The sequence below is a fragment of the Euphorbia lathyris genome, chromosome 5, assembly GCF_963576675.1.
Source record: "Euphorbia lathyris chromosome 5, ddEupLath1.1, whole genome shotgun sequence".
NCBI lineage: Eukaryota > Viridiplantae > Streptophyta > Magnoliopsida > Malpighiales > Euphorbiaceae > Euphorbia > Euphorbia lathyris.
Window position 1 is genome coordinate 81,641,432 of NC_088914.1, and position 24,128 is coordinate 81,665,559.

Genomic DNA, 24,128 nt, shown 5'->3' on the forward strand with positions numbered 1-24,128 from the left:
TAATTTTTAGATAAAGGATTGTGATTTACTTTTTTTTTTATCAAAACGAGGATTGGGGTTTTCAACTTTTACAAAATAAGGACTTTTTCGATTGATACTATTAAAATCACTATTGACGATTTCAAAAATGATATATTTTAAGAACTACTAATATTTTAAGCAACTTTAATTCTTCAACTTTTTTATTTTGAGATTATTTAGATGATGTTTGGTAAAGAGAGAGAAAGTTAATGTTTAGAGCGAGAAAGTTTCAAAAAAGATGATTTTTGAAAATCGAAAATGTAGTTCCATAGTAAATATAACATTGAACAACTTTTATTCTTGAAAATTTTCATTTTCAGATCGTTAAAGATGGTTTTAACAACATTAATCCAAAAGGTCATTGTTTTGTTAAAAGTGCGAAACCTCAATCCTCGTTTTGACAAAAAGTAAACCACATTCCTTTATCTGAAAATTAGTGAAACTACAAGGGTTTTATTTGAAATTTACCCATGAGTTTATTAAGCAATAATTTAAATTTAAACTAAACCCCAAACTAACCCCAAACTTGAATGAATAGGGTGTGCAATTTACCCCTTTATGTGTGTTATCTTATTTGTATGTTAGTAGTATAAATGAGACCATAGAGAGCCTTCTATGTCCTTGTTCGCTCACTCTCAAAATCACAAATTTTAATTTATTTTTCAAATTTTCATTTCTCCTCTCTTTCTTGCCTTTTCTTTTTTCCGTAGAGCAGGTAGCTTCCTATTTGTACCATAATCCTTCCTTATATATCTCTGATTTCGCTTTCTTCATGTTTTTCAGCTCTATATCGGGCTCTTTTTTTCCCGTTGAAGTAAATTCTTTTATCTTTTTGCTTTTCTAATGGTAAACCCAGAAACAATCATGATGCGTTTAAGCTTCAGGGTTTTCTTTAGGGTTTCTTTCTTTTTTGATCGCTGCAAGGAATTTCGTTTTGATTTTTGTCATTTAGGGAATAGGGTATATAAAGTTGCGATCTATTTGGGGAATTCTTATGTCCTTCGTGGAAATGATTAATCCATGGAGGATATGCTTATTCTTTATTTGATCGGTTTAATTGAATGTGTTTTTGCTAAATTCATAGATGTATTGATGTTGATGAATGATCTTCTTGAAATGATTTTGAGATTTTGATTTTCTACTGTAGGAGCTATGATTCGGCTTTTTAAAGTAAAGGAAAAGCAGCGAGAACTTGCTGAAAATGCCAACGGAGGTGCGCCTGTCAAAAAGCAAAGTGCTGGAGAATTGCGTCTTCATAAGGGTGCGTCTCTCTGTCATACTCATATGCTATTAGTTATGGGAACTGTATCTATTTATCAACTGTTTTAGTGTTTACTTTTGAGAATCCTTGCCTACCCAGATAGTTCAAGAGTGCTCTTTTTGAAACTTAAATTCTCAGGATTGTAATGGATTGTGTAGCTGGATAATTGGATTTCTCTGATGCATTCAGTTTTTTTTATTGTCAATTTTGTTTAAAAGGGATCTACTCATGGAATTTAAAGTTGTGAGAGATGTGGATTATGAATGGCTTTTAAAAGGTTTATGTTGAGCAGCTTATGCTCAGTTTTCTGCTTCATAGAATTTGCAGAGATTTATGCTTTTTTTTCTGGTGGTTTTGTTACTGGTAGTAAGTAAGGATTTCAAGTTCTACTTTTGTGATGTCAAGTGAAGTGGATCGAAATTGAGTAATCAACATGACTACGGTGTATTGCAGAATTTCATGGCCAAGATGATCTAGTTGAGATTGTTTCTGCAAGTAGGAGGTTTTCACTTTTTCGTGCAGTAAAGTTTGCAATTCGTAATCAGAAAGAATCTGGTTGACTAGCCAAGTGACCATGCTGTGGCTATGCATGTTTACACAACAAATTTCCCTTGAATATCTGGCACTTCATTTCTTTTGTCATGGATGAATTGAAAATATTCAAGAGATATGGAAGTGTTATTTATGAGTTCTTAAGGTTAGTTTATCATTAGGAAGTTGACAGGTTGTATCAAGTTATAAGGATTCAATGGAAATGTTTTCTGAGAGAGAACTTTTCTGCAAACCAAAGGATGGTCTTCAATTGCTCACATAAAGTTTTTTTCCTGTCAACTTCCTAATGTTAAACTAACCTTAAGAACTCATAAATAACACTTCCATATCTCTTGAATATTTTCAATCCATCCATGACAAAAGAAACGAAGTGCCATATATTCCACGGAAATTTGGCTGAGAAAATTTGTTGTGTAAACATACATAACCACAGCATGATCACTTGGCTAGTCAACCAGATTATCTTCTAATTTGTCTACGAATTGCACATACACGAGAAGTGAAAACCTCCTACTTACAGAAACAATCTCAACTAGATCATCTTAGGTTGGGGTTCTCTAGTAGGTCAGAAATTTCTAGGTAGAGCAAGATATTTAAAATATTAATTTCAAGGAAACAGGCCTTCAAAAGCACATCATTGCGGGAGTGGATCAAGTCCTTAAATCTGTCACTTTAGAAGTTTTTAAGTTGGCACCAAATGATGGGTGGGTTGACGTTACTTGATAGTTAGGCTTATTTAAATGTTTCAGCAGATGAAATTAACTGTGAATTTATAATACTTGAGAGCAAAGGTCGCTGTTTCATGTTAGACTTCTCATTGTGGTACTTATAAATAGCATGTTTATCACATATGAAGCATGGTCTTCAGTTTGTTAATGTTGCAATGAGCTATTGAGCATTGGTGAGATAGTGTCTCTTCCGCTTTCCGCTTAGCTATTAAAGTTAGTGAGCATTTGCATCCGGATTTACATTATGCATATTTTTCTTGATTTACTGGTGTAATTAACTGGATTGAAGAACTTGTTTGTGCAGCAAATTTCATTGATAGATGATGTCCATTTTGTTATTCATGTTGCTAAAACTGCAAAAAATGAAATTGCTAAACCTGGCAGTAAAAGCGGTCCTTATGCACACTAATATCATCATCTTGCTCATATCTTAGTATTTTTCTTACACCACATCTTATATTTTGTGGCAGATATTTCTGAGCTGAACTTGCCTAAATCATGCGCCATAGCATTCCCCAATGGCAAGGATGATCTGATGAATTTTGAGGTTACAATCCGACCAGATGAAGGATATTATTTGTAAGTGTCATGTATCGAGAAGTTATTAAAATTACACATCAACTGTAAACTATGTTGCACGGGAACTTTAATTTTAAAGCGCTTCACCTTTCCTAAACGTTTCGGAAACCGAAACTCTCTGGAAACTTGTGTCTAAAATTTCGGGTCACATTTCCCTAATAAAAAGAAATTGAAAACTAGTTTCTTTAAATTTGGAGACATGTTTTCATAAGTGGATCAATGTTAATCAGATGTTCTGTAAATCCCTAATATTTTCATCTTCTACAAGTTTTCAAAATGAGAAAATCTCATTTTTCCCTTTATTATTTGACTTTTCTGTAAACCTTTTAATGTAGATATATACAAAAATTAAACATACGTTCTTGTTATTTTAATATATATATATATATATATATATATATATATGAGTCTAAAAATGCAATTTTAATATCCAAATAGAAATTATATCAAGTTATCATCTAAATACTTAAGTTAAAATTCAAATTTAATGCAATCCTAATAAAATTAATTGCCAAACAATGCATCAACACCAGAAGAATCATCATAGTTGTTAAATCGAGATTCGACTTGTGACTCGAAATTTCATTTTGTGAATTGAGACTCGTGAATCGAACCGAATTGTAAGATTCGGATCGAATTCAAAATATTATAAAAAATAAAATATTAACCATATTTAACTTTAAATATGAGTCTAAAAATGCAATTTTAATATCCAAATAGAAATTATATCAAGTTATCATCTAAATACTTAAGTTAAAATTCAAATTTAATGCAATCCTAATAAAACTAATTGCCAAACAATGCATCAACATCAGAAGAATCATCATCATCTTCTTTGTCCATAACCAAGCTTTCCATAAGTTAATAACAAATAAATAGAAGAGAAGTTTTGGAATATATAACCTTTTCATAAAAGTTGAAGAGTCATCGGGAAACGTTTTCAATTTCATAACTTCACTGAAGTAAAGAGTTTTCAATTTCATAACTTCACTGAAGTAAAGAGTCATAAATTATTTGAAACATCTGTACGTTATAAACTCATAATTTCATAACTCATCATAATTTAATAATTCTGCAGTGAAGAGTCATAAACCTTTTCAATTTCATAACTGTCTAATTTCATAACTTCTACAGTTTTTTTTTTGTTTTATAAAAGTTCAAGAGTCGAGGGCGAGCCTTGGCGCAACGGTAAACGTTGTTGTCGTGTGACCAAGAGGTCACGGGTTTGAGTCTTAGGAGCGGCCTCTTTTTTTTTTATAAAAGTTCAAGAGTCATCTCCCTCCCCAATTCTGTGTACGATTTATCCAGTTTTTAAAAATTATTATTTTTTTTTTTTCAAATAGCGCCATGAATCGACCGAATCGGGCGATTCGGCCAGTCACCACCGATTCGGCCGATTCATGGCTGATTCAGGAAGGTTTCGAGTTGTATCATAGATACGACTTGAAATCTGCTTGACTCACATTGAATCGTACGCGTCGACTCGTACAATTCTAACAACTATGATTCCGTTTCATTTTCCTTATCTGTTTCCATGTAACATAGACCATGAACCATTGGCAATATATGTAGTATTTGAACTTCTCTATTGAGAAGTCAAGTTTGTCCATCATCAACTGCCAAACGTTTTCCTGAGCTCTCATCTATAAGTAATTATTAACGTCATATTTTTCAATCGTGGTTAGAGGTGGCACTTTTTTGTTCTCCTTCCAAGTTTCTCCGATCTACCCACACGAGGCGCCAAAGGTTAAGTGCAAGACCAAGGTAGGCCAACATTATCTATTTTACTAAACCTGTTTCCTTAAACCGACTAGACTCTTTATAGCAGTTGATGTCTAAATATGGACTTCATGGATTGTATTTCTATTTCCCAGGTTTACCATCCTAACATTGACTTGGAAGGAAATGTTTGCCTCAACATCTTACGAGAAGACTGGAAACCCGTCCTGAATATAAATACTATTATCTATGGATTATATCATCTTTTCACGGTATTGTTCTAATGTTTTCGTTGACTGCATTTCCGTGATTTTGTAGCCATCCTGTTCTATATTTAGTTGTCCTAACTTGATGTGCAGGAACCGAATTATGAGGATCCCCTTAATCATGAGGCTGCTGCAGTTTTAAGGGATAACCCAAAGATGTTTGAGTCTAATGTGAGAAGAGCTATGGCTGGAGGATATGTGGGGCAAACGTTTTTTACGCGGTGCCTTTAGCTTTTGTCGCGTGGTGGCACGAAGTGCCAATTCGCTTGCGCGATGACTGATTGAATGCCCGTGGCTGTATAATTTATCCGCAATTTACGTTCAGTTCTTTTCAATTTTCTGAGTGGAGGCAACAGGGGGGGCTTTAGTTCCTAGAAGTGCAACTTAAAACAAAAAACGTGAATTTGTATGTTACTGTAGCTGTTATGATTGATAAGCATGTTGACTTGTTACTTATTTTGTGGCCATGCTTGTGCCCTGCAGAGCATGTTTCCTTGTTTTTACCATGTGAATAATCTATGTTACCTGTTAGTACATTTCATGGTCTTAATTTGAACAGTGTGTGACATAAAAATGATTTATTGCCATGTTTCTTATGGCTACATGTTTCTCTTGTGATATGGATCATTGCATGTACGGGTCACAATTCGTGCAAATTAATTGTGTTTGTGTTGTGTCAATTATCAGTTTAGTGTTAAATTAGTTATTGTCGCATTATAAGTGGGTTTATGTCGTTATCATGTTGTGTTGTGGTGTTTGTGGGTTATATGTAATTTAACTAGTTATTTTAATGGTAACAGGAGAATATAGTGATTCTTCTAAATATTTATATTATTTTTGGATATTAGGTTAATTCTGATTATCTAAAATTTTGGTCTAAACTCCATCAGCAAATTCTGATGCTATTTGGCTATATATACAGTATAATCAATGTATTCTCAAGTTTCTGTACTTATCACTACCACAAAATAAAATAAAATACGAATTGTTGAAAATGAAGTAGAAATGATCCATTTTTGGTCCGCTCTGAGATCCCTCGGCACTTCTCTTATTGAATTTGTTTGTTCAAGTTTTCGAGCTTCATGTTCTTTAATTTCTACAATATGTACGATTGGTTTATGTAAATTTTCCTTAGATTGTTGATATTTTGATCTTGTCTAATTGTTTTCCTTTTATGTATGCAGAGAAATGATACTGAAGTTTGTGACGGGTCTTTGTAAGCAATTTTTTTTTAAAGTAGCACGTGTTGAGAGGGCCATACACATAAGGTTCTTTTCAATCTGGTATATACATATGCAGAAAAGTAATATTCTCAATTTCCTATTTTTCTTTTTCTTTTTTGTTCTTGTTTATGAGTATTTGAATTACATGTCGTATGAATTGAAATTTTCGGTTTGTGAACATGGCGTTCTAACTGTGTTTCTAAAATAGAAAAATAATTCTGATATAAACAAGGTTGTGAAAAGCGCCATTTGTCGAATCACGAGAAAAGAAATATCAATTTTGTAAGGTGATGTTCACAAATTTTGAGAAATGTATCAATGCATTATCTAGGTCATGCACTGATATCAAAATTTGTAAACATTATCTTACAAATTGATACTTCTTTTCTCAATAGTCCATAAATGATGTCTTTTACAACCTTGTTTACGTTAGAACTATTTTCCTATTTGAGAAACACAATTACCATGTCACCGTTCACATACATGAAAATTCCAATCTATAAGCGACAAAACAAGAACGAACCAGAAAAATACGAAACTGAGAATACTACATATGTATATACCACATTGGAAAGAGCCTCATATGTGTATGGCCTCTCAACACCGGTCACTTTGACACTTTGAGAAAATTTGCGTACAAAGGCTCGTCACAAGCTTCAATATCATTTCTATGCATACGGAAAAGGATTAAGGCAAGGTGTTGAACATAATTGAAATATCAACAATCAAGAAAAATTATTAGCAATCAAGATTTTTTTTTTTTTTATATCACAAATCAATTCTATGTATTACAGAAAGTAAAGAACACGGATCTCGAAAACCTGAGTACAACAAATATGTGAGAGATCTCAGAACCGATCAAGAATGGATCACTTCTACTTCATCTGTTGCTATTCATATTTTATCTTATCTCTTGTTTGTGGCAGTGATGAGTATAGCTTGAGAATGCAATGATCAAATCGTATACATACCCCAGTAAGATGGTGATGTTAGCAAAAAATAAAAAACTGCCATACACTGAAAAAAATGGTAAAAACTTGAGGATAAGATTGTCTTTTGAACTATAAAACTAGTTATTTCATCAACCTAAGAGCGAAATAGTTATTTTCAAAGAATACCTATTTAATTCTCTTTTATTCTATTCCTTGGCAATACATGTTCTGTTCCATTCCATGAATCAAACAACGTCCTATGGATATCAAAATGGATTATCTCATAATCGTGTTATAAAATCTCTACATTTTATGTGATTATACTTTATATAAATGAATAGCAAATTACAATTGTCACAAGTACTCAGAAGTTAACCTTCAATACATTTAGAAGAATTACCTACTTTTCATCTTCTCTTTGCCTTTTCATTTTAAAAGTAGAGTTTGAAGTGTTTGGTTAGACATTTGCTGTTTGCCTTTTACGGCTGAAAAATAACTTTTTACAAAAGCAGGAAATCTCTGCTTTTTGGAAAAGGAATAGGAACAACAAACAACAAGTAGTCAAACGAGCTTTTAATATCATGATGAGTTTGTGTAATGTGTTCACAGGTCATGTATTTTTTTTTTTAAAAGAAATGCATTGATGGGCCTCAATCAGGCAATATTGTAACATTACATGCAAAACTCATAATAGATTAATAAAGTCGAGAACGAGACCCAAAATGTGAAGCCCAAGCAAAAGCATGAGCTAACTCATCAGCTTGTTGCGGGATATGTTTGATTGAATAAAAGTCATGCTGTCCCAGGCTTGATTTACAACGAGCTATATTATCACCAAACTCAGAATTGTCACCTGCCATTGAAACAATCGCATCTGCCACCGTTTTTGCACCAGTTTGGAACATCACTTGTTTGTAGCCTTTGTCCGCCACCCATTTGAGAGCATGGAGCAATGAAAGAGCCTCGCATTCCTCAATTGCACCAAAGCTATTTTTCAATAGCCTTCCATCATTTCATGTCTATTTCTACTTATTTAGCTCTATTTTAACAACAACATTTTCCAATATTTGTTTATGCTTCCTTTGAGTATACGTAAATGAATTGTAAACACATTCCTCAATAGTTCAATCGGGGAGGAGAAAAGGAGAAAAGGAAGCATCAAATTGTCAATAAGAATAATGTTAGTACAAAGTGATAGCTCAGCAATATTCACAAAATTGTATCCTGAAGCCTAACAACACTACTAACATCCATATCTAGCTCTTTTGCACTTGCAATTCTAGCATTTTCACGATCCTTGATAAAATACTTATACAATGGAGTATAAAACAAACTACACAAACCAAATGGAACAGCCATCATCGAAAGCAGCCCCTTCGACAGCGCTGCAGCCTCCGGCATTGAACCTTTAATCGGGTCAATTGACTTCGAATCATACCCGAACATTCTTTCCGAAAGAATTCCAACCAAAGGAGCAGCGAAAGCTGAGAGCGATCCTTCGAAAGCACGATCGAAAGCGTAGATCATCGTTCGATGTTTCACGGGCACGACTTCAGCAAACATTGGTGCATTTGCAGCAGTGCCATTCCAGCTGATTGTTAAGCCCATTGTGAAGAGAGTGATTGCATAAGTAACATAGCTGTTTACTGAAAGTGGGATTTCTTTTAGAAGAAACCATGAGAATGGTATGCCCATTAAGGCACTGAACTGTGCACACATTATACGGCCGGAGTAGGGGTAGACACGCGACATTCGGTCTGCTGTTACTCCTCCGATGACTGACCCCAATGCGCATCCGATAGCAAACAGGCTCAAGAGGAATGCTGTCTTGTTATGACTGAAACCTGAAGGAAATTTACAAGGCAATATTAATCAGGCAAGCAAGCCGGATTTGGAATGCTGCTCGAAAATGTAGTAGTTTGTATATGTTCTCACCGATTAGCTCGAACCACATTGCGAAGAACACCATAGCAGTCCATGGAAGAGAACCTACAATTCCCTGCAGAACAATTATCTGAAATGTTTTCACTTTCGTAACAGCCTTCATGGCGGCCCAAGACTCCGACCAAACGGATAATGTTCTGATATGATTCCTTTCTATCAATTCATCGCTGCAAAGTGCAAACAAAATCAACGGTATGAATAGAGTTCGTTATATTAAGGGGGTGTTTGGTAGCTCATTTTCAAGCTCCTGTTTGCCTTAGGTGTTTGGTTAGTGACCCCCCTGTTTGGCTTTTACCTCTGAAAAGTAGCATTTTATAAAAGCTGCTTTTCGGAAAAACAGTTTTTTCCAACAGTAAACAGCAAACAGTAACAACAAACAACAATAGCAAACAGTAGATAAAACAAACTGGTCCTAAGATTTATCAAGCATGGATTCCAAATAAATGCATATGATACTACAAATCAAAGCTATGTTAAATGATCAAATACCTCTCAAAACTTCCATGATCAGTTGAATGACGTTCGATGGTTGTTTTTCTCGGGTCAACAACGAATGTGAAAACTAGAAATCCGATTACCGAACTCAAAGCAGCCATCAGGACAAAGGCGCAGCGCCATCCAGGCATGCCCCAAAACTGATGGCCAGCCATGATTGTAGCCAAGACTCCTCCTCCTATGCCACCCAAGTTACCAATAAGGTTAACCACGCCAAATCCGGTGCCTCGAACACTGTCTTTATAGCTATCAGCAATGAAAGATTGCAATGCTGGTATGACAATTGCAAGTCCAAAACCGTTTATTCCTCTCCAAAACGCGACTTGTAGGAAACTATGGCTTGCACCAACTGCAGCAGTTGATAAGGCCCAGCAGAATGTCCCCATTGCAAGAACTGTAGGGCGGTCATAACTTATGACTAGTACACCTGCCAGAGGTGATGCAAGTCCTTGCACAAAGTTCCTAATGAAAGTGAGGTACCCCAAATCTGATGGTCCGGCATTAAAAGCTTCGCTGATTTCTTTGTAAACAGAGGGAAGGAGGTTTTCATCGGCTCGCTCCATTATGGCAGCCAGATTTATAAGAATGAGGGAAAGTGAAACCCCAAAGATCTTTCTCGTTCTGCTGAGAATGAAACATTGTTAGACTACAGATATGAAGTTATGAACTTGATACTGATTATACTAGGCAGATTGTTTCTCTAAAAGTTTTGAACTGTTTGATTGAATTGATCACCAAATTACTATATGCAGTTGCTAGCGAATGATTCAAAAAAGGCGAAAAGAATTGCATATGAAAGTGAATGTCAAATTGGTAAGAATACCTTAGAACTGTTGAAGCATGATTAAACAAAGTGTAACACAATATATTATGAGATTAAAACTGCACTTCAAATAAATTTGCTAATCCTTCAAGGAAAAGTATCAACTGAATAAAGCTGTTCTTCAGTAGATTAGTTCAATGTCCTGACATGGTTTCAGCCAGAAAAACCATCCTAACAGTTCTAGCTGCTACCTTTCTTAAAGCTACAAATGGAAATGGATACCGGGAAATGTTATTTTATTTCTAAAACACAGTCTTCAGAACATAGTGAGGAACCAGAAACAAAACTGAAACTGAATGGATATGAAACGTGGAAATGCTACTGAAGAGGATTTTCTGTGCAATACAAACGGAATCGGATACCGGGAAATGTTATTTCTAAAACATAGTCCTCAGAACATAGCTAGGAAACAAAAACAAAACTGAAACTGAAACCAAAATGGATACGAAACACAGAAACGCTACCAAAGAGCAAAAAATATGGGGAGGATTTGGATGACCATTATCATAAAATGGAGGAGCAAAAAATATGGAATGATGCATGGCAGCAAAATCTGATATCAGTTAGAAACTTCTGAACTAATAAAATCAATTGTATACCTTAATCTCAGTCCTTACTATCACACATTTTTTTTTGTTTTTTTTTTTGGATGAATTACTATCACACATTTGAAATCAAATAGCCTTGCCTAATTTATTACTACAATAAATATAACTCCAAAACAAAAAGGGTGACAATTCGGGTTATCGGTGTCAAAATTGTGCTATGTTATCAACATGTTCCATATGCATATATGATATAAATGTAAGAAAACTGATAATTGTGTTTTCGTGTCCTCTGAATCGAGTTGCCTCAGTAAACATGAATGGGTCCATGGGGTTTAGGGGGGCTTGAGCACCCCCACTGTTCGACAAAAAACGCCGAACATTCTACAGAAACTGTGAACGGGACTGTATTTTTTTTAACGTAAAAACACTAAAAAAATCAATTTAACACCCATAAATTATAACGAGGACCTCCTCTCCATGAATTCTGAATCCGTCACTATCTATAAGTGATGTTATCTGACACCCCCAATTAGAATGCAACATCACATCCACTTAGTGATGCAGAGGGTTCAGTAAGCTTCTTTGCATGGAAACGGAAATAGAAACGGATACGAAAAGTTATTTCTAAGAAAAATCAGCTAGGAAAGTAATGGAAATGGAAAAGAAACCGAAACCAGACATGCGGAAACGCTAATAGAGAAAGAATTTCCGTGCCACATAGCTTCTCAACATCAGAGATAGCAACCAAAATTTTATTGCAACATCATGGCAAACAAAAAGCATAAAACTCCTAGAGATTGGGAGAAAACTTTCATAACCACTACTGATTCTAATTATTCAAATAAGCAATGTCACTTAATCTCTAGATATTTAACTCATATCATAGTAATAAATTATACAGATGTATAGCATCAATCAGAAAAATGATGAATCAGAAAACCCAGATTAGATTGGCACAGTTAAACAAAGTAGAAAAGGAGGTAAAGTTCAATCCTTGATCCACATATTCCGCGAGAGAAAAGAGAACTTACTTCATGGCTGGAAGATTTCTGGGAAGCAGAGGCTTGGAAGGGAGAGGGGAACCAAATCTGAAATGGGTCCGATGATGGCCCATAAAAGGCTCCTCCTTGAATATTGGAACTCGGATAAATTCACAGCATTAGCATCTATGGCGGATCTTTTGGGTTTTTGGACCCCAACAATTAGGAGGAGGAGGAGTCATCAGGAATTAAGGGAAAAGAAAAAAATATTAGTCAATGATTCAATGAGTCAGATAGGACAAAAAGTATGGAATCGAAAGTCAAGTTTTTTATTAGATAGAAATATCTGAATCTTTAGTGGTGGATGAATGAATCGAAGAGGGTGATAATGGAGGTTAACCGATAGTTAGGAGGACGAGTTTTGCTTACGAAAAGCCAACTTTCAGACTTCAGAAATTATTGGATCGGATCAGATACGCTATTACTATTACTAGTACGATGTTGTACATTCACGACATGTTTACACGTTCGACTTCTCAAATTATTGACAAATTATATTACTCCGGCAACTAATTTCTTTTGTTAGCAGATACTAAAATTCCATTAGATAATAAGAGTATAATGATAATACGAAAATAAAACAGTAAGAAATAAAATCTTATATAAATGTTGGTCCAAAATAAAATAAATTTTATTTTATGTATATATAATGCTTGGGTTTTGATTTTAGGATATAGTTTATATTTTGTCTAGAAAATAATAATGGTAAAATAAAAATAAAAATACATATGTAAATTAACCTCCAACCGATGAGCACGTCTTGCACCACGCGGGGCATAACTCTAACACGCGAAGCGTATTAGCCAGCCCGCGAGGCGTGGAGGAAGCTACTTCCGAAGGACAGCTCGGGAGATCAACCACGCGGGGCGTTCCTTCTCATACGCGAGGCGTAGATCAGGCACCCGGAGAAGTTAGACTTCAGAGACTCCACCACGAGGGGCGTACCTTCCTTTACGCCACGCGTAAAACGCATCGACAAGGCGCTCCAGAATCAGAAGCACAAACACTCGGGGCGTGCCTTCCTATACGTAGATCGTATACCATCCATCCGAAGACGTTCCACTTCAAAGGCTCCACTACGCGGGACGTACCTTACTTTACGCCACGCGTAAAACGCATCAACAAGACGCATCAGGTTCAGAAGCTGCACTACGCAGGGCGTAGCTAGACTTACGCGGGGCGTGTTCTTTCTCTCGGCGAATTAGAGGTCAGTTCTCGCCTGGAGCCCGTTGTCGATCACCGATTTCTCAGAACGCATCCGGACACAGCCACGGGCTAGCCTACAAGCTTAGCCCCATCCCCACATCTAGGCCCAAACCTTAAGATTTTCTCTAAACCACAAGGTAGTGGAGTGATGTGGCATGGAAGTTAGTGGAGGTTAGTGGTAGTTGGAAGAAGTTGAGGAAGTTGATGATGTGGCAAGGTAGTGGGCAAGGTTAGAGAGAAAAATAAGGGGTAGTTGACCAATAATTACCAAAATACCACTAAATAATTATCAAAACGCCACTCCAAAAAACTATAAATAGACCCCATCCCTTTCATAAAAAATGACTCATTCAACACACAAAACCCCCTCTCAAAGCTCCAATGCTTAATTCTTAGTTTTTGTTCTTTGTTCTTCAAGTTCTTCAAGTTCTTAGTTCTTCTTTCCATTTTCTAGCTCTCTTTTTAGCTCTTTTAGTGTGCTTTAGCTTTAATTCAAGCCTCTTTTCAAGTTTTTCAATTCAATTTAGCATTCCCAAGCTCTTAATTCGCTCAATTCTTAGCTAGAACTCTGTTTCCAAATTAATTTTCCAGATTCGTCCATTTATTTTTAAAGCCCGATTTCGTCCATTTAAAGTCATTTTTTGCTTTCAATCCCTTCAACAAAGTTGTTCCTGACGTCCTGAAGTTCGATCTAGTGTATTTATTTTCCCAATTCCGTGTTCAGAAACTCTATTTACAAGCCAATCTTTACAGCTCAAATTGTTTTAGCTATTCTGTTTCTAGAATTTTCCAGATTCGATCAGTTATTTTCAACTCTCAATTCCTCCCTTTTAAATTTCGTTTTAGCCTTAGATCCCTTATAGAAGTTTGTTCCTAACATTCCGAAGTTAAATTTAGACTATATAATCGTCCAATTCCGAGTTCTTAAGCATTCAATCAAGCTCCCCGAAGTCGAAGGTTAAATCTGCCCCATTTTGCCTACCATACGTTTGAGATTGCCAAGATCATATACCATACGGGCCCGACCGGCTGCAGCTCTCCGAGAACCTCGCACCAACACCAAAATTCAACGTCAATACGAGATAGCTATTGTGGCTCCGAGTTTGTTGTTGAATTTCAATTTATTTTATCGCATTTCAATTCTTTGTATTGATTTGTTTATTCTAATTCAATTGATTACCTATATGTTTAATATAGAGATTTCTCAATTGTAATTCATTTCATTTTAATGCTTACTTGGAATACATGTATTCAAACACTTATTCATATCAATAAATACCGATTTTCCCAAAATCTCGTGTCAATTTCGCACTTTAATTTCCTTTATCTTTCCATCTTTAATTTATCCACATTAGCTTAAATAAAAATAATTTATCTCGCAAAGTTTCTATAACGGCGCGAGAGACCCAAGAGGGACTTTTTCAATCCTTGCGTCCCTCGCCAATCGCCTCGTTTAGATTTCAAGTTTTGGCGCGCAAATTCCATAAACTTAACCATTTTAATTGAGAAATAATCTTCTCTTGCACGCCCGCACCCTAACCACACGTGACAAGGTTGAAAATTAGCATTATTTCGAAAATATCGCTAACAATTTTTGGCACGCCCAGTGGGACCTTTTCTTTAGGCTTCACCAAAAATTGAATACCCATCACACACATTTTCCTTCACACTCGTTATCCCACTTCCACTTTACCAAAATTTATTAGCTAACGCTAACAATTTTTGGCACGCCCAGTGGGACCTTTTTGTTTTTAGCTTAGCCAAAAATTGCAAAACCCATCACACACGTTTTTTTTTTCTTCTCACACTCAACTTTTCAATTTAGTTTATTATTATTCCATGCTCTTACTTTATGCAATTTTATTCGCTTTATTTTCATAATAAATTTGAGTTAATCATTTTTTCTATTATCCACGGAGAATGCCTCTGAATATCAATAGGTGCATAACAATTAAGCCATGACCAGGACATCATACGAAGATACGAGGGATGCTACGATACCAGTGTATTTTGGTGGCTTCAATCGAGATCGCCATTTTACAATAAATACAACAGTACCGTGGGTCCATTGGTACACCGTTTTTAGGTGCTACACTGATGGCTATATTCAATATATTCATAGTGATGAACGTGATATCGATTGTGAGTGTTGTGCTTATGTTCAAACCGCGTCATTCTATGATGATCAATATGGTTGCTACGTGGAGCAAGTCCAGGAGTCCCATAAAAATCCACATGGTCCTGATTATATTGAAGTATGGGAGCATCTACGGATGAGTAATCCTCATTACCGAAATAATTATATTTGCAATTATAGGGATGAAAACCTCCATTTTCATCGTCCGTGTCGGCAATCTTGCTTTGAAAGAAGTACGGTCATGGCTCCAATCGAGCATAAGACATATGAAAATGTTGTGTGCTCTAATATGAGTTATGACCAAAATTCTTTCAAGGATTCTAGCCGTGTGGCAGAGGTGGAAGCAGTCCAAGTTGTTGAGGATGATGGAGAAATCGAATCATTACTTATGGAGGAGAACCAATCAAAGGACGATGAATATCAACGACTTTTGGATCAACTCGAGAAACAGAGGGCTAATATAACAGCTTCTCTCAGAGTCTGCATTGAAGGTTGTATCGGGGCCATCCAAGATGGAGTACTTCATCACTTAAAAGCATTTTCCACACGCCCGACTCTTCCAGAAACGAAGATTCCTAACAGTGAGGTGGCGATAGAAAGTCAAGAGGATGGAGACGATCCCTATGACTATGATTCTAGGTCCATGCAAGAGGATGACACCGCTTCCAATGATCTTGATTCGGGGGGCATCCACGAAACTCCTATAGAAATTCAAGAAGAAGAAGGAGATGTTCTTAGGAGCTATGACTCAGAACCCAACGAAGTGGATGATGTCGTGTCTAGTGATCTTGATTCGGGGGACAACATAGAGGAAGCAACTCAACAAGAACCCACTCTAGAAGTACTGCCCATATATGCAAATCCCCAAAGGTCAATGGGATTTTTATGGAGCCTCGACATGAACGAGAAGGGAGTTGTACAAACCCAAGACGAGGATGAAGATTTATCTCAGGACCTCAATTCAGGTTCCAGCCAGGAGGATGATGACCTATCAGATACTTCAAACTCGGGGGGCATCCACGAAACTACTATTGAAATTCAAAAAGAAGAACGAGATGTTTCTAGGAGCTACGTTTCAGAATCCAGCGAAGAGGATGATGTCGTGTCTAGTGATCTTGATTCGGGGGGCAGTAAAGAGGAAGCAATTCAACAAGAACCCACTCTAGAAGTATTGCCCATAGATGCAAATCCCCCAAAGTCAATAGAATTTCCAGGGAGTCCCGACGTGAACAAAGAGATAGTTGTACAAGCCCAGGAAGAGGAGGAAAATATATCTCATAACCTCAATTCGGATTTCAGTCGGGAGGGTGACGACCCATCAAGCACTTCTAACTCGGGGGGCATCCATGAAGCACCTGTAGAAATTCAAGAAGATGAGGAAGATATTTCTTGGAGCTATGATTCAGAATCCAGTCAAGACGATGAGGTATCCAACCCGAGGGACATCCAACCGGAAGAGGTTCAACAAGAATTTATTCTAGAAGAATCTCTCATTCTTGTGAGGTCTTTAAAATCAGAAGATTTTATGAAAAGTTGTGATATCGAAGAAGAAGTGGCTTCAGAAACACATGAAGAAGTTTTCTATGATTGTAATTCGCAACTCAGTCATGATGAAGAAAACTTCTATGATCGTGGTTTGGGGGGCAGTCAAGATCAAGAGATTAATCGAGAATCCACCCCAGAAATACCTCTAATGATTCTTCCAGCAACTCATGTTTTTCCAAAGCCTATGATCACTCTGAAGTTGGTTAACTCGAGTAGAAGATCAAGTTTGCAATCCATGATTCTACTTGTCATCAGTCTACTTCAGTTGTCCTACCATTCAGACAAGTCACAAAGTTTTTACTTCTTAACCGTGTTTATTCATTTAGACTCTAGTTTACAAATACTTTTTATTATGCGGAAAGAGAGTCATGAAAATAAGAGTCTAGACATGGAAACTCATATCCCTCTTGTAGAGATGTTACTGAGCATTTTATTGTACGAGGCGATAACATAATGTTGTACTTACAACATAGCCCATAAGACCATTTATGGTCAAAATAAGTTGGCGTTTTTGCCAGCACAAAAAAAAAAAATGAAAAAATATTTCAGTTTTCAAAATAAATTATTTATGTTCATGCTTCCATTTGGTTCATATTTTCTACTTTTGTTTTCGCATCTTCTTCATTTGCTTCAAACTCTAACTCACGAACCAGAACACTCAATCATTACCATTTCTAAATCGTATTTGTTGTCTATTAGTTGATTCCCGTTAATTAAAATACCCAGAACCAAGCTTTTGGTAATTATTGATCTCAAAATCATAATTTCCATCAAACAACTGTTCTGGTTAGTTTTTTTTTTTCAAAATTGATTTCATCCGCCATAAACCACCTTTTCCTTCAAAACCAATCTCAATTTCTTCGTTGATATCCAAATTATAACTCTCAACTTTCATTTTGTTCAAAATGATTTCCTATAACCTCAATTTTCTCACTCGAAATCACCTCATTGCCATTTGATTTTTCTTACATCAAATAACTCGTGTATCCAAATTTTAAAATGATTCTGACACGCCCAATTTCTACGTCAAATTCAACAAAGTTCAATCTGATTATTCTAGAAGTCCATTTAGCTTAGATAAACATTATACACTCCTCAATTCAAGGCAATTGTGTCCAAATTAATTTTCATCATCATCGCTTCAAGTCATTTTTTTCATTAACCTGCAATCCTTCAAGCCATTTCCATATCATTTTCAGAAGCAATCTCTGATTCTGAAGTATCAATTATCTCAGAACCAAGCTTTTGGTATTTATTTTATCCGAATCAAATTTAATCCCATCAAACAACTGTTCTGAACAACTGTTTTGATCTCAAACCATTCATCGGTCACGAGGTCAAGTTTGTTATTATTTATTTATTTTTGTACAAATTATCTCCAATAATTTCATCGTACATATTGCTTTGTAATTTTCCTGCTTTATTTCTCACATTTTTCCAAAAAAAAAAAAAAATTGGTTCAAAAAATCCTAAATACATTCTTTTGTGTACAAATTCTAGTCAATTTATACACAAAAGAGTGGGGCAATTGTTGGCCCAAAATAAAATAAATTTTATTTTATGTATATACAATGCTTGGGTTTTGATTTTAGGATATAGTTTATATTTTGTCTAGAAAATAATAATGGTAAAATAAAAATAAAAATACATATGTAAACTAACCTCCAACCGATAAGCACGTCTTGCACCACGCGGGGCATAACTCTAACACGCGAAGCGTATTAGCCAGCCCGCGAGGCGTGGAGGAAGCTACTTCCGAAGGACAGCTCGGGAGCTCAACCACGCGGGGCGTTCCTTCTCATACGCGAGGCGTAGATCAGGCACCCGGAGAAGTTAGACTTCAGAGACTCCACCACGAGGGGCGTACCTTCCTTTACGTCACGCGTAAAACGCATCGACAAGGCGCTCCAGGATCAGAAGCACAAACACGCGGGCGTGCCTTCCTATACGCAGATCATATACCATCCATCCGAAGACGTTCCACTTCAAAGGCTCCACTACGCGGGGCGTACCTTACTTTACGCCACGCGTAAAACGCATCAACAAGACGCATCAGGTTCAGAAGCTGCACTACGCAGGGCATAGCTAGACTTACGCGGGGCGTGTTCTTTCTCTCGGCGAATTAGAGGTCAGTTCTCGCCCGGAGCCCTTTGTCGATCACCGATTTCTCAGAACGCATTCGGACACAGCCACGGGCTAGCCTACAAGCTTAGCCCCATCCCCACATCTAGGCCCAAACCTTAAGATTTTCTCTAAACCACAAGGTAGTGGAGTGATGTGGCATGGAAGTTAGTGGAGGTTAGTGGTAGTTGGAAGAAGTTGAGGAAGTTGATGATGTGGCAAGGTAGTGGGCAAGGTTAGAGAGAAAAATAAGGGGTAGTTGACCAATAATTACCAAAATACCACTAAATAATTACCAAAACGCCACTCCAAAAAACTATAAATAGACCCCCTCCCCTTCATAAAAAATGACTCATTCAACACACAAAACCCCCTCTCAAAGCTCCAATGCTTAATTCTTAGTTTTTGTTCTTTGTTCTTCAAGTTCTTCAAGTTCTTAGTTCTTCTTTCCATTTTCTAGCTCTCTTTTTAGCTCTTTTAGTGTGCTTTAGCTTTAATTCAAGCCTCTTTTCAAGTTTTTCAATTCAATTTAGCATTCCCAAGCTCTTAATTCGCTCAATTCTTAGCTAGAACTCTGTTTCCAAATTAATTTTCCAGATTCGTCCATTTATTTTCAAAGCCCGATTTCGTCCATTTAAAGTCATTTTTTGCTTTCAATCCCTTCAACAAAGTTGTTCCTGACGTCCTGAAGTTCGATCTAGTGTATTTATTTTCCCAATTCCGTGTTCAGAAACTCTATTTACAAGCCAATCTTTACAGCTCAAATCGTTTTAGCTATTCTGTTTCTAGAATTTTCCAGATTCGATCAGTTATTTTCAACTCTCAATTCCTCCCTTTTAAAGTTCGTTTTAGCCTTAGATCCCTTATAGAAGTTTGTTCCTGACATTCCGAAGTTAAATTTAGACTATTTAATCGTCCAATTCCGAGTTCTTAAGCATTCAATCAAGCTCCCCGAAGTCGAAGGTTAAATCTGCCCCATTTTGCCTACCATACGTTTGAGATTGCCAAGATCATATACCATACGGGCCCGACCGGCTGCAGCTCTCCGAGAACCTCGCACCAACACCAAAATTCAACGTCAATCCGAGATAGCTATTGTGGCTCCGAGTTTGTTGTTGAATTTCAATTTATTTTATCGCATTTCAATTCTTTGTATTGATTTGTTTATTCTAATTCAATTGATTACCTATATGTTTAATATAGAGATTTCTCAATTGTAATTCATTTCATTTTAATGCTTACTTGGAATACATGTATTCAAACACTTATTCATATCAATAAATACCGATTTTCCCAAAATCTCGTGTCAATTTCGCACTTTAATTTCCTTTATCTTTCCGTCTTTAATTTATCCACATTAGCTTAAATAAAAATAATTTATCTCGCAAAGTTTCTATAACAGCGCGAGAGACCCAAGAGGGACTTTTTCAATCCTTGCGTCCCTCGCCAATCGCCTCGTTTAGATTTCAAGTTTTGGCGCGCAAATTCCATAAACTTAACCATTTTAATTGAGAAATAATCTTCTCTGGCACGCCCGTACCCTAACCACACGTGACAAGGTTGAAAATTAGCATTATTTCGAAAATATCGCTAACAATAAGAATAAGCTATATCTAATATATGAACTATGAAAGTAAAAAATAAACTACAAAAAGTAAAAAAAAAAAGCCATTAAATGTACTGTTAAAACAAACAACAAATGGAATATATACTGTTCATAACTCCAAATTCGCAGAAAAACAACTGTAGTTTCGACTTCTTCATTTAAACCATTCGGAATTTTCGGATCTGAATCATTTCTTTCGCAATCCCGTAAATCTAGTGTTTTACGGACAAGATCTACTATTTCCGCTCTTGCTAAACTAGAAAAAGTTAAGATGGTGAATAACAGATACAAATCAAATGGATTAAGAGATATAACAAAGTATATGAAACCCAATGAGAAAAAAAAACTAAAAGTATAGAAACAATGGATGAGAAAGAAGGAAGATAAGCCTCATTCTTCGTTCTCAATTAGACAACAGCCTCCCGCAACTAATTAATTAGGCTACTTATACACATTAATTTTTTTTAAAACTAATAGTTTTTATTTTTTTATGAAGTGGTGTAGGGTAAGGGTCCGTTTGATTTACCTGCTGTTTGCTGTTTATTGTTACGGTTTGTTGTTTGCGTTTTCCAACTAAACACCTAAAACTCTCTATTTTGAAGTGAAAAGGCAAACATGAGGAGAAAAATGAGTAACCAAACACCCTCTATAACTTTAAAATGGGCATTTATAAGAAATTATTCCCAACTTGTGAATAGTTGGAAAATAATTTTTCATAAGGGGCTATTTTTAACTATGGGATTAAAAGCACTACCATACATTACAACGGTACTAGGGATGGTAACGGGTACTCTACCTACGGTATTCGGTACTACCCGACCCTAATGGGACTACCTGTACCCTGTATAAAAGGGTATGGGACGAGTATGAGATCAAAACCATTACCCGTTAGATTAATGGGACGGGTATGAGAAGACCCCCTAGGGTACCCGGTACCCGTTACCCGTCATAAATTTCTTATATATTAAAATATATTATTATGTTTTAGATATAAGATGTGATATTTGAACACAATCTTTTGTTCTTCGACCATTAAGTGATACCACTAAACTACTTTATTTTTATTAATTAGGTTCAATTTGTTCAATTTTTAGATGGGTGATTTATTAAATCTATACTTTGTTAAATTTGTAATATTTTTTGTTTTATTTATTGATTCTTAACGGGTAAGGTACCCGTGGGTACCCGTGAATTAAATGGGACGGGTATGGGATGCAAAACATATACCCGTTAGGGTAATGGGAAGGGTACGGGTAATTAAAAAATAAACAGGTAAGAGTTTGGGATTGACACTACCCGCGGGTACCCTACCCGTTTCCATCCCTAAACGGTACAACCGCCGTAATAATGTAAGCCAAAAAAATCAATTATGTGAAATACATAGTTACTGATAACGGATATGAGCCCATGAGTGATTTTGGGCCCGATGCTACAGTTCCAACCGATATGCTACATGTAATACCCTTTGCGAACAGTGAGACACGGTGACTGCGACGACATCATGATCCAACCTAGGAGAAATTATTGTATTTCTCGCTCATCAAGGGTCACCTATAAATCAAAGGATTCAACACATGGTACATGAAGCCTTTCTCTCTCTCACTTCTCTCTACTTTCTCTCTATATCTCTTGCTACATTTAACAGTTCCCTTACTGACTTGATCGTGGAAGTGTCCCCAAGGAACCACTCCCATCACAGGTACAAAAGGCTAAGCCCATCAAAAGTCCATCGATTCATTGGTGCGATGAGCGTGGACTTATCACTTAAAACTCCTTCAGAATCATCTGAAAAATAAACATCATGACAGAAACGCCCCTCCTTTGGGTCCAACTCGCACTTAGGAGATGGTGGGCACAAGCTAGTCTGACAAGAAGAGAGAGATTGAGACAACCACGATTGTCCTCACTTTTGAGGTCAGAGTAACAGTAAAAACATACTCAAAAGATGAATTCCAAGAGCATATTGCAGAGCTTATGAAGACGCTACATGAAATTCTAGGCATCCTACGCGTGGCAGATTGAAGCACAAAAGCAAATGATGGTCACCTAGAAGGCCATGCAAGAAGACAACAGGAAGATCTGAGAGCTCCTCTAGGTAGAAAACCCTCATTTCGAGGAGGATGTGTTGGTGTGTCCTAGTTCTTAGGCATTGTTTTGTACTCTGTATTGAACATTATGTATATTGTTGGAATATATTGTTAAGTGTTATATGAATAAAGACGTTAATTCATTCTATTTATATTCTGTGCCATAAACCTTAATGAAGCGTGTTGCTATTTATCGCCCTCTTTTTCCTATTTACTGCCCCTTTCTTACCATATTTGCCCTCCTCAAATTTTTTGCCTAAAAAATTAAAAACCTTTCTCTCTCTCTCTCCCGAGCAAAACAAAAAGTAGTCGGAGAATGGATCCGAGAAATCGAACCTAAAACTTTAAATATTTAATTTTTTAAAAAAAATTCGAAAAATATTCAAATTTTTTTAAAATTTTTAGAAATTTGCCTTGGTGCGCCAAAAGGCCCGCCATTTTACAAGAAGTGGCGGATCAGTGACCAGCCATTCCTTGTGAAATGGTGGGTCACGGACCCGCCCAGAGTTATAAAAATTTAAAAAAATGGTGTGTGGGGGGAAGAGGTTTGAAACTTTTTTTTTTCAAAATAAAAGGAAGGGGCTAACCCATTGCACCGAGTCGCCAACCCATTGCACCCAGCCACCGCCGATCACCATTGATATGAGAGAGAAATCTAACAAATTTTAATTTAATATGTAGTCTACAACCATATAGTTTCAAATTGAGTTTTGGACCAAACATTTATGTGTAGTTCAAAATTACTAATTAAAATAACTATAAAAAAATTACAAAATTAAAATGTATTTACATTAAAAAAATAAATAATAATAATATTAATAAAAAAACTCTCGAGCCTACTCACGAGCTTTCGAACCGAATCCAAAGAAACTCAAACTCGGGCTCATTAAAGCTCGAGCCGATCTCGAATTGAGCCTAATAAATCTGAACTTTGACCGAGCCTAACTCGTACAGTTTGCGAACTAGGCAGACTCATTTGCACCTCTAACTTGAATGTTACTCGATAATATAAATGTAAGTCATGTACAATTTAATAAATTGATTTTGAGTCATTCTGTTAGTGTGAATTGTCAAAATAGACCAAATAAAATTTAAAATAACATTATTACTCTTTAGTCCTTTCATTAATTTATATTTATAATTTTATGTAAATTTTATCTCCTAATTTTATTATCTCATCAATTTGTTTATATATTTTTATAATAATTTTAAAGGATACGGTACCAAAATAGATCTATAATTTTTGGGAAAGTATCAATTTAGGCTCGACGTACAAAATAACACTAAAATAGGTT

At 36.1% G+C, this 24,128-nt stretch overlaps 2 protein-coding genes across 5 annotated transcripts; one reads left to right on the forward strand and one right to left on the reverse strand.

Moving 5' to 3' along the window:
• Positions 1-583: 583 nt before the first annotated feature.
• Positions 584-5,662, forward strand: LOC136229572 (NEDD8-conjugating enzyme Ubc12). Of its 3 annotated transcripts, none has more exons than XM_066018446.1 (6): positions 584-736; positions 1,169-1,282; positions 3,033-3,141; positions 4,827-4,905; positions 5,016-5,132; positions 5,220-5,662. In XM_066018446.1, exons 2-6 carry the CDS (start codon positions 1,174-1,176, stop codon positions 5,355-5,357), a joined length of 552 nt encoding a protein of 183 aa, XP_065874518.1. In that variant the 5' UTR covers positions 584-736; positions 1,169-1,173; the 3' UTR covers positions 5,358-5,662. The 3 variants fall into 3 exon arrangements, with proteins under 3 accessions (XP_065874518.1, XP_065874521.1, XP_065874519.1); XM_066018449.1 differs by having other exon boundaries at positions 696-835; XM_066018447.1 differs by lacking the exon at positions 584-736 and adding an exon at positions 763-867.
• A 2,762-nt stretch (positions 5,663-8,424) lies between these two features.
• Positions 8,425-12,534, reverse strand: LOC136231070 (uncharacterized). 2 transcript variants are annotated; one of them, XM_066020321.1, is made up of 4 exons: positions 12,123-12,534; positions 9,715-10,344; positions 9,217-9,392; positions 8,425-9,125 (listed from the first exon to the last, which is right to left on the reverse strand). In XM_066020321.1, exons 1-4 carry the CDS (start codon positions 12,203-12,205, stop codon positions 8,491-8,493), a joined length of 1,524 nt encoding a protein of 507 aa, XP_065876393.1. In that variant the 5' UTR covers positions 12,206-12,534; the 3' UTR covers positions 8,425-8,490. The 2 variants fall into 2 exon arrangements, with proteins under 2 accessions (XP_065876393.1, XP_065876394.1); XM_066020322.1 differs by having other exon boundaries at positions 9,715-10,341; positions 12,123-12,533.
• Between the last annotated feature and the right edge of the window lie 11,594 nt (positions 12,535-24,128).

What these genes read in the sequence shown, in the direction of transcription:
- LOC136229572 (XM_066018446.1), top strand. Translation starts at nt 1,174, where the DNA reads ATGATTCGGCTTTTTAAAGTAAAGGAAAAGCAGCGAGAACTTGCTGAA. An exon ending in AGAATTGCGTCTTCATAAGG is followed by an intron (nt 1,283 to 3,032) that starts GTGCGTCTCTCT and finishes ATTTTGTGGCAG; the next exon opens with ATATTTCTGAGCTGAACTTG. An exon ending in GATTATATCATCTTTTCACG is followed by an intron (nt 5,133 to 5,219) that starts GTATTGTTCTAA and finishes CTTGATGTGCAG; the next exon opens with GAACCGAATTATGAGGATCC.
- LOC136231070 (XM_066020321.1), bottom strand. Translation starts at nt 12,205, where the DNA reads ATGGGCCATCATCGGACCCATTTCAGATTTGGTTCCCCTCTCCCTTCC. An exon ending in GATCATGGAAGTTTTGAGAG is followed by an intron (nt 9,393 to 9,714) that starts GTATTTGATCAT and finishes TGCACTTTGCAG; the next exon opens with CGATGAATTGATAGAAAGGA. An exon ending in AATGTGGTTCGAGCTAATCG is followed by an intron (nt 9,126 to 9,216) that starts GTGAGAACATAT and finishes AATTTCCTTCAG; the next exon opens with GTTTCAGTCATAACAAGACA.